Source organism: Calliphora vicina, chromosome 2 (assembly GCF_958450345.1).
Source record: "Calliphora vicina chromosome 2, idCalVici1.1, whole genome shotgun sequence".
NCBI lineage: Eukaryota > Metazoa > Arthropoda > Insecta > Diptera > Calliphoridae > Calliphora > Calliphora vicina.
Window position 1 is genome coordinate 59,281,589 of NC_088781.1, and position 13,992 is coordinate 59,295,580.

General features: G+C 33.1%; 1 protein-coding gene across 2 annotated transcripts in view; it reads left to right on the top strand.

The window, feature by feature from the left end:
• Positions 1–12,152, top strand: part of Pih1D1 (PIH1 domain containing 1) — a 53,326-nt gene extending 41,174 nt beyond the window's left edge. Inside the window, exons 3-5 of one of the 2 annotated variants that reach the window (XM_065500656.1) lie at positions 11,015–11,718; positions 11,784–11,927; positions 11,997–12,152. In XM_065500656.1, the coding sequence (XP_065356728.1) occupies positions 11,015–11,718; positions 11,784–11,927; positions 11,997–12,032 (884 nt within the window). In that variant the 3' untranslated portion in view covers positions 12,033–12,152. Of the gene's footprint in view, positions 1–4,818; positions 7,128–7,229; positions 7,529–11,014; positions 11,719–11,783; positions 11,928–11,996 lie in introns of those variants that run through there. The other variant, XM_065500655.1, reaches the window with a different exon arrangement.
• The last annotated feature ends 1,840 nt before the right edge of the window (positions 12,153–13,992 follow it).

A 13,992-nucleotide genomic window follows, 5' to 3' on the forward strand; every position in this document is an offset into this window, starting at 1 on the left:
TTTGTAACTCAAGACATACAATTTTTGTGTTAAAACATTTATTTTGATAGATATCCCACTCGCATCCCACTAAGGGACTAAAAATATCTTAAAGGAATGGACCTAGGCTTTCTTTTGAGCAAAAAAAAAAAAAATTAAAAAAGGGCCCATATTGGAAAAAAATTTTGATTTTGCAAAAAAAATTAAAAAATTGTATGTCTTGCGTTACAAAATATTTATTTTGATAGATATCCTACTCGCATCCCACTAAGGGACTAAAAATATCTTAAAGGAATGGACCTAAGCTTTCTTTTGACTACAAAAAAAATTTTAAAAAAAGGGCCCATTTGGAAAAAAAATCGTATTTGCAAAAAAAAAAGTCAAAAATTGTAAGTCTTGAGTTAAAAAAAATATTTATTTTGATCGATATCCCACTCGCATCCCACTAAGCGACCAAAAGGGTCTTCAAGGATAATATCTAAGCTTTTGTTTGACCTAAAAAAAAAGATTAAAAAAGGGTCCATTTTGAAAAAAAAAGTCAACAAAGTTTTTGATTTTGCAAAAAAAGTCAAAAATTTTATGTTTTGAGTTACAAAATATTTATTTTGATAGATATCCCACTCGCATCCCACTAAGCGACCAAGTAGGTGTTCAAGGAAAATATCTAAACTTTATTTTAAGAAAAAAAAAAAAATAAAAAAATAGCGTATTTTAAAAAAAAGTCAAAAAAGTTTTTGATTTCGGAAAAAAATATTAAAAATTTTTTATTTTTTTTTTTAAATATTTTTTTTCGAAAGATCGAAGAAATAGCTATCTATACTATTTGGAACACATTTTGCTAAGAACAATAGGTAATAAGTTACATGGATAAGAAAAAACCCCTGTTTGACCAAATTGTCAAAATTTTACCCCCTATAACTCAGAGAGTTCTCGACCGATGTTGTTGAAAAATTGTGTCTGAGTTACTATCCAATAGAGCTAACCTTGGTGCAAATTTCATCCCTTTCATCGATTACATCGATTTCAAAAGTTGGTTCACTTGACATGAAATCCCCCATATACATATAATAATTTTGGTATGTAGATGGTAAATATTGATATTATTAGAGAGGCTCCAATCATCGCGGCCCAGAAGATATTTTATGCAGTCCCCACCTCCACTGATTCGGAACACAAATGAAGCCAATAAACCTGATCGATGAGAGACCAATAACATAATTTGGACACATTAAATACCTTTAGAGGCTCTTTATAATACAAGACCCCTAAGCATTTCGAAAAATCTGCAATAATTGATATCAACATTGCTCGAATTTTATTATATTTACGTTCAGTAACTATTTCCCGAAAGCACGCTAATATCACTTATATCAAGTGATAGTAACTTCTTGGTTTTTCCCCGAGACTGAGTAGCAAACCGATTCTCTTACTAAAAAAAGACAATCTTTTATAAGATATTGCAAATTTAAAATGTTCTATTCTGTGCTAACACCTCAATAATTTATCTCTAATATTGGTGGAAAACTTATTAAAGTCAACTGCTCTTTTTTGAATATTACATAGCAACTCTTTGTCCTGATATGTTGCGAAAACTGATTCTCAGTGTCCCAAATATTAAATAAAGATCTAAATCATCATTCGTCCATGTTCAATGTCATTTTATCTTTTGTATCAATGTCATTTTATCTGCTTGCAACTTAAGTTCTAGGCATATACAAAACAGACATTCCAATTGTGGAACGATCCCAACTCAAATGAGAAAATTAGTCCGTGGTATAACCAGCACTCCTGAATTAAGTAATGAAAATATTACATACATGGATATATAATAGCAACCTGACGAGGAAAACCACAAACTCACTATCTATTACTTTGAGACGCGGAAAGTACTCCACTGTTTTTATCACCGTTAATGTGATTCAAACTGTCTTATTCGGCATTTATATCCTGGAACATGAATGAACTACGGTTTGGTCGGGGTTTGTTAATCAATAACACTTGACAATCAAAGAAAAAATATTTATCATGTATTTTATAATCACTTGATGGACGGCAGGGTGTATTCAGAACCGGAATTCATTACGACTGTTGCTCTATCTGAACCTCAGTTATATCAGAATGTATTTTTCTGATCGAATACTGTTTTGGGAATTTGTTAATCTATGGGAGTTACTATTATTGTATACAATTCTTAACCCACAGTTCTACATGGTTTTCTAGGACTCAGTACTGACTGTGTCGTTAAGTACGTGGATAGTATAATGGGGACCTACCACATAAGTTAGGAACTACACGGTGTATTCGGAACTGGAACTCATTACGCTTGTAGCTCTATTCTTTGTTTTTCAAAGAATTTGCATCACGTCTGTCAATCCTACGTGCTGATGTATCTTGGAATATACCACAGTATGTGTTCCTAAAGCATACGAAGGCGATTTCCACACTTTTGATAACATCTCAGGAAAAACAGTTTTATCAACATGAAAGGTTTTATCAGAATGTGAACACCAACGTTCTTTAAACATCTGACATTTTTTCTTTTTCCATTTTTCAAATGCTGCTGGCAAGAGCTTTGATAGTTTTATTTATATTATACAATTTATCCATGGTGGCACGGGTACGTGTGGTATTGTTTATTGCCGATGACTTTACTGGGGATAAGTAAAGGTTCTGCCGAGCGAAAACATTGAGGATTTCACTAAGAAAATATCCTGTAATATTACATGTAAAAAAGGGAATAATACGTTTGTATCCTCAGCTTTCAAAAATAATATTCTTGAATTCGAGATTTCTTCTCATTATTCATAGCTATACGTCATTTTATGTGGCATTTGCTGTATCATATACCTACATAAGGTTGACGCTACCCAGCAGTTAAGCAAGTGGTCAATGTATGCCTTGAAGACAGTAATTGTCACAAATGTCTTATCACTTGGCTGATTCCAATTTATATATTTTGGTCATTTGACACGTTTGTGCACTTTGTAGTGCAGAGAGAAGACAATTGGTTACTTTATACATTCCAAGTAATCTAGCGTGAAGACAATTGACACTTAAGTGTCTCTAAGTAATCTGAAGTGTAGTCACTTTAAACATTTTATGAGTAATTCGTACAAACTTGTTTTATACAAATTGTGTTGATATAATTCTCATACAGTTTATTTTTATTTTTGCTTAAGTATACTGATATCCCATGTAACATCACATGAAGTCAATAGTCACTTTAGTGTCTCTTAGTTACCTATGGTGAAGTCACTTCAAAATTTTTTTTGTACTGAACTTTATTTTAGCCACCAGAAGCTACTTTCGATCAGCTATCAGATAGTCACATTGTAATCAAAAGGGTCAATTGACCCCCTGCTTAGGACATGCACGTCTTAAAATAACTAGTCAAGTACCTGATCAAGTAACCAGTTACAAAGCTAGTAAGGTAACTGACGCTATGTAACCAGTATGTGAAGCCAATACGTTGCCTACTTTGGACCAGCTATTAGACAGTCCCATGCCCGTGTTAAAATGACTAGTCACGTGGCTATTGAAGTAACTAGCTCCCACCCTAAATGATGGGTAAATTCACTAGTTCGGTACTGTCTCCTAGAACTGCTGGGTACAACAGTCCTCACAAATACACCGCAACGGATGTCGCACAAATCTATATAAAGTTTCATTAAAACCCATTGAAACACGTGTATTTATACCCTACAATGTGTTCAATAACAGCATATAATACCGCCGACGATGTCTGTAAATTACAGAAAGTTTGTCTTATAACCTAATTTGGCTATAACCTATGATTTATTCAGAGAATCTAATTTAATTCGGTCATTTGCTTGTTTTTTTTGATACTGCAATCGATTCAGATTATGAATTATATATGAAAAATAATAATCATCATCACTTATCCGGACAACTATGTATGTAATCCCTGTGGTCCCGTGAGAACCAACTGGTACTTTTTACAAATTTGAACAGATTCGTCAGTGACACATCTTTGAGATAGTCCAGACCTTAAAAGATATCTGTAAAGAGGGGCAGTAACATGGGAGGTGTTGTACCAATTCTTTCTCTCTAACCACCAGATGATATGTTATATATTCAATCATACAGGGCCCAGTAATTATACCCACAAGAAGTTTAATCGAATTCCAACTAAGAGCCGAGGATGTCGTGGACCTTCGCTCGCAAGAGAAGAGGATAAAGTAGACCACCTGAGTTCCGTCTCTTCCAACGCCCATTCGTCAATCATATTCGATATTACAACCAAGGGGATATGAACGGTTATTTTATATGTATTTTAATATGATAAACCAATGGGACGATTCATGAATGTTGTTAGTTAACGTAATTATGTATTTGGATCACTATATTGAATATTGACAGCAAGATCATATTATTCTGGTATGATTGTATAAGAGTTTCAACTACAATTTCTACAAAATATAAAATGGAAAACATGCTGTAAATGTCCAAATACTTATTGCCAATATGTGAAGAATAGAGAAAACTTAAAGTTATTCTTCAGATTCCGAAACTACTGTAATAATTTACTTAAACATCTGTTAATGATACACATAACTATGTTGTGAATTTTTGAAGAATTATTCTCACCCCTTCTAGTGGTCCACAACATAATACACCATTTTTAGCTTATTACCACTGTATATTTTAGCTCTTTAAATGTTTAAAGTGTAGAATCTATCAGAATGTAAAATAAAGCTGTTCTAATCTTTTTTTTACAAATTATATATTTTCATTGTCTATTTTCATGTTCTTAAACCAATCTTCAAACTTTGAAAAATCCTTAATTTGTTTATGTACGCACTACATATAAAATTAAAGGTGGCTCTCATGCCCAAGCTCAATCGTTTGGCCTAGAAAAACGTCGAGGATTTCTATTGCAATTAGGTTTGGCACGACACGAGGCATATGAATTAGCGAAAAATAGTGACTTCGATGTTAATAGATATGAAGAAAAATGCGAAAAGTGGCTGGATAGTGGTATTCGGCAAGCTGAAATCAACCATAAAATTTTGTCTGAGATACGTAACGAAAACACTTGGAATAACGATTATGAAATGTCATCAAAAACTCCAACGGTCCCATTCACGGCAACATGCATCGAAGAACGAGACAATTTAAATCGTGATAGAGGATATAGCCAAATCTATGAAGAACGTTCTTGCCGTAATCGTTCGCGATCTCGTTCTCATCCTTATGATCCCCAAAGTAAGGATTATAGAGAAGAACGCCATCCTCAATCAATATCGCGTTCACCTAATAGAGGTTTAAGCTCAATGTACGAAAGGAAGAATGAAGAATATTTTTCACAACAGCTTAATTCCAGAGAGGCTGTAAAAAGAGATGTAATTCGTGAAGGATCTGGTCCTCGACTTTATTCACCGCCCCGTAGTGATCGTAGAGGAGAACGTTATCAATTATCGAGATCACGTTCGCCTAATAGAGCTATCAATACAATGCGTGAAAGAAAAAATGAAGAATATGTTTTGCAACATGATAATTTCAGACCGGAAGTGGGAAGAGATACTATGCGCAAACGTTCTCGATCTTATTCTCCACCTACAACTTATCGTAGAGAAGAACGGATTCAATTATCGCGATCTCGCTCACGTTCACCTAATAGAGGTTTCAGCAACAGAGATGATGAGGAATATTATGTACGACAAGATAATTACACTATCGATTTGAGCAGAGATACAATTCATGAAAAATCACATTTGCCGCCTAGAAATGATATCAGAGAAGAACGTTATCAATCAGCAAGATCACGTTCCCCAAATAGAGGTTTCAATTTAATGCAAGAGAGAGAAAGCGAAATGTTTCTTATAGAACGTGATAATTTCAGAACTATTCGTGAACGATCCAGTTCTCGTCCTTATTCTCCACCTAGACATGATCGCAGAGAAGAACTTTATCAATCAACAAGATCACGTTCACCAATTCGAGGTTTAATTGAGAGAAACCCCTCTGAATATTTTTCACAACCTGAAAATTTCAGAAAAACAATTCGTGAACGATCCCGTTCTCGTGCTTATTCTCCACCTATAAATGATCGTAGAGAAGAATTTTATCAGTCATCAAACTCACGTTCTCCTAATCGAGCATTAAATTCAAGAAATAATAGAAGAAGCGAAGATTTTAGAGAGGAAATTAGAATGGACTTTGCACCATCACCATCAACCGCTACAAGATTTCCATCTGAGAACAAGAATAAGTATGGCAATATTCAAAAACGACCCAACGGTTCCAGAAATATACCCACACAACAGAATCGCGAGATACCTTCATTACTTGCTCTTGATACGTTTCCAACACTAACAAAAAGCTCACATGCTCACAATATCCCTTCATTACTCACCTTACAGGTATTCCCCGATCAAAGTAATGTTCAGCAACCATCAACATCTGGAAAAGGAAACCGCTATAACAATGAATCAAATAGAAAACAAATACCCAAATATGGAAACAATAAACAGACAAAATTTAACAACAACAACAAAGGAAAAACACAACAAATGAAAAAGGAGCCAAATGCTAATAGCCAATGTTTAAGGGAACATGTGTCTAAAATTCCCATCATACAATGTGGTCTGGCGAAGCCGCCACCCGGTCATTTAAAAGCTAATCCTAAAGAATACTGGTCGCAATGGTGGCCCCAGTATAAGTACATTGAATATTCAGTACCAAAAATAAATCCCAAAGACAATGAAGTTAAAACTTGCATCAATTTCATGTTTAAACCACATGAACTCGAATTTCGTAGAAATAAAAATATGCTGTTGGGAAAAGGAGTCAATGCCATCATGAAAACTGTGGACATAAATGAAACAAATTATTATGTGCGTGACATCTACAAGTTGTTTAAATATAAAAAACATTTGGAAGATCCGAATTTTCTAAATAATTTAGCTCCACAGGATTTAAATTGTATCGCACCAGCATTGAGACAGTTTAAAATTAAATCCACAATGGCGTTTCTACATCAGGCTTTAATTTGTAGATGGCACATTTCGCTGGATATAATTAAGAAAGTGCAAGCTGGTGAACCGATTAGGTCAAATTACGCCCGTATATTACTCAACGAAAAATGTTTCCATTATTTGGTCATGGAATCTATACAGGAATTGAAGGTACATATTTATTTCTTTTCAAGTTATTTATACATATGTATAACAGTTATGTTATACATTATTATTAATACAATATTTATTACATTATTTTTACACTTATAGAAAATGTGCCAGCAAGATTGGCCTCAATTTGCAGAATTTTATAAAAATATTAGAGCAGCAAAAGTTGATATTCATGCACTGGGCGTTGGTCCCAACCTGGAAGCAAGTAATGCCAAATCTGCTTATAAACCGGATGATGATGACGAATATGATGACAGTTATTAAAAAGGAAGAGTGTGCCAATGATCACACCAAATACACATGCAATTTTAATTAATTATTGAAAATATTGAACAAATATAATACAATTCAATGCATACGAGTACATACATACATATGTGTAATATGTATGTAAACAATATGATTTTTTTTTAAATTAATCGCAAGAAATAGTATTATGGTTTTACTTAGAAGGATTTGTCGTCTATTTTTGTTTGAAATCGTGGTAGGTACGTGTTGCCCTGTCCATCCGCTGTGACAACATTCTCGCGATTGTAGAATTTGGCCTGATAAAACTTGTTAAAAGTACTGTCAATCTGCGTGATTTTGAAGTATTTCCACCTTCGTTATGTATGACTTTCATTTCTTTTAACAAAGTTTGGAATTCCTGTTGAATACTACATTTTTTTGATTTTTATTCAACACTAATTGATAGACTTTAGAGGCCATCTCAATGACATCCATAGTAGTGAATGGTATGAAAATCTAATAATCGATTTTCGACTTTTCGATCAACCATTTTCATTTCGATTTTTACAGTCGATTAATCGAACCCAATAATCGATTTTTTTAAAAATCGGAGTATATAATGGATCACGAAAAAATCGTTTTTAGACCCTGAAAATATTGCTGAAAATACTTGTCCTAAAAGCCAAGAATGACGACAGATGAAATAAGGACAGAACGAGCACCCGTTGTGATTTCGGTTAGCGAGAGGCTAGTTTCTGCAATATACTTAACTGTTACCATGAGGAAACTGCCTGCCTAGCAATGCATAATCATTGAAGTGTAACTCAAGCTGAGATTTCTACCACCAAAAGAGAGTCACTCCACCAACCAATCCTGAACAGTAGGACGGATTGCAATGTGTCCAGGGCCTTTTGGCCAAAACTGAATGCAAATACAACCAAAACACTGATAGAGTTGGATATGTTTAATCTCAGGATTCTAGTAGGAGTGATAACCGGTCATTGCTCAATTAGGGCCTTTAAAGGTAAATGGGATAACGGCACACAGGATTTCTGCAGGGTGTTTGGGGATATAGAGGAGCTAGAAACAGTAGAGCATATTATGTGCAACTGCCCTAGGCTACAGGGTCATAGATTTAAATGGCTAGGAAACAGATTTCTGGATGAACTCAGTAGTGTTTTCTGGATGCCGGGTCACTCTGGTGCACTTACCAATGCTATTGCGGATGAACTGGCGAAAAATACCTCACGTATGCAAGTCGATGAGATCGATATTTTGGTCAGTTTACCGCTCTTCTGCTGTAAATCACTCATACAGCGTGAATTCTTTGAGTCTGCTCAGATGGTCTAGTTTGACAAATTGCTCGATATCGAGGCTTACATGCCCCGTTTATGACCATTATAAGTCAATGTCCCTTACGGGGCTATCACGAGCTCGGCTACGAATTTTGGATAGTTCTTACAAGGCACTGCATAATTAGTGCGCATGCTAGTAGACTGAACACTCCTTATAATGACTTCTGTAGAAGTTGTCATGATGAAGACGAGAAGGAAACGGTTGAACATCTCCTCTTTCTTTACCCTGGTCTATCGGGGACATGGACTACGACAATGGGTAGTCCTTTCATGCACCACCTAGCTTACTATCGACTGTGGATGTTAAGAAGGTGGATTCGTTTATTCGTGCGTCATTTTGGTTCAGCATCGAACCGCTTTCCTACATGTGAAGAACCTCTTGAGGATATTAATCATGATCCTTTAGGATATCACAAAGGGACCAATTCATGGACCCAAGGGTGCATGCATTTCATTTAATATTCATATTGTATATGTACATGACTTAGTAATCGACATATAGGTCACACAACGAACTTACTATCGTTTATTTTGCTTTTTTTCAGAAATTGTTCTTTTGGGTCGTAATAAAGAATACGACATTCTATACTATCCAAAAATTGAGTTTTTATTAAGGCAAAATTCATGTAAATCGGTCAATAGTTTTGCCGTGAAGTAGTTCCTTTCAATCGACGATCTCCAATCGTGTATTTGGTTGGTTTCGTGAATATGGGTTTACTCTTTTTAGAGCAGAACATAAACGATCCTGGAATTGCTAGTGTTAAGGAGCTCATATTAAAAATAATAAAAATCTGAAAATGTTTATTTTTAATCCAAATTTATTAAAATCCTGCGTACATATTTCATTAAACTTATGGAGTATGAATAAAATCAAGAAATCATCAGAACGATTTTTTAGACTTTCGAAATATTCATGGGAATATGTATATTGTAATCGTTATAGCATTTAGCAACTCCATAAATTTGAAATGTTCGAATGATTTAAACCTTGTATCCATATGAGCAATTACCCATTTAAGAATCTGCTCTCTAAGTATCTGGATCATTTATCTCTTTATATTTATAATATGAGCTCAACTAATAGACTACATTACCAAGTCGAGACGAATAATTCCATGGTGTAGCAGTAGCGAGAAGTCTTCGTTTGGCATTTGATTAAAAAAATGGTATCTAGTAGAATGGGAATAAATGCTGATCAATCGGAAAAAATTTACCGATTGTGATAGCACTAGGTCAAAGTTATAAATATTTTGACATCTTGGAGACATTTCGAGATTTTTACATCGATATCTGAATTTTAATTTTCGTCTACTGAATTTTATTTATGTTTTTTCGGAGAATGAAAGCAATTCCCTCGACAATGATTCTGGTGCAATCTTTTCGGAGAACATTTTATAGGTTGCTGATTATTAGATTGGTTGTTGCAGTACTTCTAGAAGATGGAGCTCAATAAATTAAACTATTTTATTGAAATAAATCTCGTAATCCCGATTTCAGGATCAAGAAATATAAGTTTTTGTTATTCAAATTACATTTTAAGGAAAATCCAAACATGTAGGATTTATTTACTCACTTTAAAGGCTTATTTCGATGATTGATGCTTATATTGCATTGATTTAGCTGAATCAGAAGTAATTTTTGCCATTTAACGTTTAGTAAGATGTCTGGCTTTAGGTATAGCGAGGTAAGTACATAGATTATTTACATTATTGTTTTTGATCGAAGTTCCCAGTTATTTCACTGTTCCTTTACGTTTTATATACATAATTTCTTAGGAACGAATAATAATCGCTCTTGGTGCAGTTGTTAATATTTCATTTCGTAATATTTTTAAGAATACAAAACAAAATAAAATGCAAATAACTCCCGAATTATCAAGAAATGTGATTTAAATCGATTTCGAAAACGAAAAAAGATGTGATGTAATTATTTTTTCCGTTTTGGTAATTTTTTAACACTTCTTTTTAATTCTGATGGTTAAACAATTGTTCTTGGTATCGATCGAAATTCATCACAACTTCTGAAATCGATGTATATTTCTTAATATGAGTTAAATAAATTAAGCTTACAATCGTCACCAAAAATGCATCAAACATTTGCGGTTTTTTTTCAGTTCAACTGAATTTGCTATATTTTTGATTATATTACCATGAACCTCCATATAAAAATGTATTTCTATGGTAATTTAAAAACTATTTAAACTGCAATAAAAATATTCAATGTTATTTTCCATATCCCCTATTTAAGTTTAAAAATATAAATAATTCCTTTATTTTAAATATACAATTTTTAATATTTCAGGATTTTGCATTAAGAGCTTTAAATCCAATACCAATGAGAAATATTTCATCAATGTCTGTCAAACTGAGGAAATTCCCTCACCCGAAGACATTAGCGAAACTGAGTTGTCAGCGATTCTTAATTCGGAAGAGCCAAGTTCATTTCGCATACCAATGAGCATATCGGAACCACGCACGACTAAAGATAAATCTGATAATGCTGTTGATGCCGTTGACATTGCTATCAATCCCAAATTCTTTATCAAAATTGAAAGATCTTTACTCTTTCGTGATTTCTTTCTGGCTCTCATTGCTGAGGCTCTTAACGACAAATACAATGTTCAGATTAAAGTGGACAAGGCTATAATTTTGAACAATCGAAAGTTCATTGGCACTCTAGTATCACATCGTGTGCGCAATAATGATGTTAAAACTGTATTGAATTCTTATAAAAATCCCAGTAAAGAAGATGTGGAAAAGCTAAAATCTCTAGAAGAGACGGCAACAAAAGGTCCAAAGTCTTTGGTACAAGAAATCGATGTGAATGAATTGAAGGCTTTAAAACAAAAGACCGAACATGTTAAGCAACAGCAATCGACAGATTCCATACGTATAAAGAAGGAAATTTCTCAGGCGGCTTCCACTATGCCCGATTATAAGTTAAGAGCCCGCATTAAAAATGAAGCGATAGAAGAAGTTCAAGCTGAATTTTATTTGCCAAAATGTGTAAGTGATTTGAATTTATCCTGAATTTTCGAAATTTTTCTAGTTTCTATTTCATACACACACAGATTTCTTCACACGAGTTGACTTTGGATATTGGCGAGGATCGCATACTTTTGGAGTCCATGAAGCATGGCTATTTGTTTGATAAGTTCGTCAATTATCGTTTAAATCAAGAGAGAGCTCGTGCTATATTTGATAAAACTAACAAGGTTATTATTTATAGTTTTTAATTCTTTGTATGATTACTTAATTGCCAATTTTGAACTCTTTATTTACAGATGCTGCAAATTCGTATTCCTGTTATAACGGCTTAGTAAAGAACATAGTTTTTAATGGCCAGTTATTTTAATATTTGTCTACTACATATTTACAATTTCAATTTTAGTTTTAACTGTAAATAAATACTTCTATTTGAAATAGCAGTTATAAACAAATTAACTCTTGTATTTTAATGGTATAATATTATTATGATACCAATATGATTAAGAGATAATCACTTTAACGGACATAAGTTTATGGCAGTTTTCGTCATTAAGTTTTTCTGAGTTAGGTCTTTAAGAGGAGAGTTACCTCTCTATGACCACAAACATTTGAAAAAACTTCAAACTGAAAAATAATTTAAATTAAAAGTCCAAACAATATATCGTCATATGAAATCAAAAAAGCCGTATGTTACAAAAAATTCAAAATCGACTTTTTGATTGATTATGATACACCATATCAAAATACAGGTTCCTGCTAAATTTTACACTCCTGCATAAAAACGACGATTTTATTAACAAAAGCTCTAAGTGCAAACACAAAATCATAAACCAAAAAAGTAACTTGCGCCTTTCAAGAAAAAATAAATGAGTTTTTTTTTTATTTTTGTTTTAAAAACGGTTAGTTATTCTTTTGTTGTATTTCTAATAAAATATCTTTCTTGGAGGAAGCTGTTTATTAAAGTTAATAGAGCAAAAATCGCGATTAAAGTAGTTTAATTATAAAGTAGCTTCACTTTAAAAAAGTCAGTGAATAAAAAAAAGATAATAAAAAACATTTCAATGACAATTACCGAATGACTGGCAAAATGTATACAGGCTTCCATAAAGGAATTGTGTCGGAAAAAAATCTCGAAAATGGGGTTAAGATGTCAGTCTAAATATTGTGAAAAGAGCTCATTGCATCATTGCTCCCACTTTGCTGAAAATATTCGCCAAGAAATTTTCAAGTCAAGTGGAAGTTTTTGAAAAAACACGAAATCGTAAAATATTTTCACGGCGGTTGATATCTAAACGTAATTATTTCAAAGCTAACACGTATCCAAGTTTGCCAGAAACTGTTTATGTCAAGTGTTGAAATAATTGAAAAAATGGTAAAAAATTGGGTAGATGAAAAAATTTAGAATAACACACAATCTGATATAGTACTGACGAAAATAAAATCTTCGATAAATTATAAAAAATACGAGAAGCGAAACTTGAATCCCATTACCGAAGACAATACACCAATAAACTTTATTTTCAAACAGAATGGTATGTGTGATACTTGTGTATCATACGATGCAAAAAAAACAACCCAGGATCAATAATATCAGTCATAGGTTAGAAATTGACGAAAGATGTCGAAAATGCCATGTTTGAGTTGTGGTAATTATTGTGCATGAATATGCAAGCAGCAAAATTGATTCCCCAAACAAACGCAAGTGCCTCCTATTATAAAATTACCTATAACCATATTTTTAATGCGAAATATCTCTATAAATAATAGAAAAATTGGAAATTTTTCTTTAAAATATAAAGGTTATTCATTTCAAAAAAAAGGGAAAATTACACTCTGATTTTTTTACACTTTTAAAAAAAAAATACAATTTTTTTTTTATTTTTTTTTCTTGTGTTTGTTAAAGAATATTGAGACAATATCTGTTCAAAAGCAGTAACATGTGATAGATCCCTATATCCCCTTCTAAATAGAGCAAACTGAACTCTGAAAATAAACTCCTTTTATATAAAATTAGCATCAGACCAATTTTAACATATGCATGTCCGATATGGATAAACTGTGCGGAAACACATAGAAAAAAATTACAGATTATACAGAACAAGAACTTAAAGATAATATTTAATCTTCCTATGCGATTTCCCACAAGGGACTTACTTAAAAGACCATAAACAGCATTATTGAAGATTTGACCCTGACATTTTTAGAAAAATGCAGACATTCAAACTTTGACCACTTAAGAAAATTGACTGTTAATGACTAGCTAATCTATTTAAACATAGATTATGTTAGTAA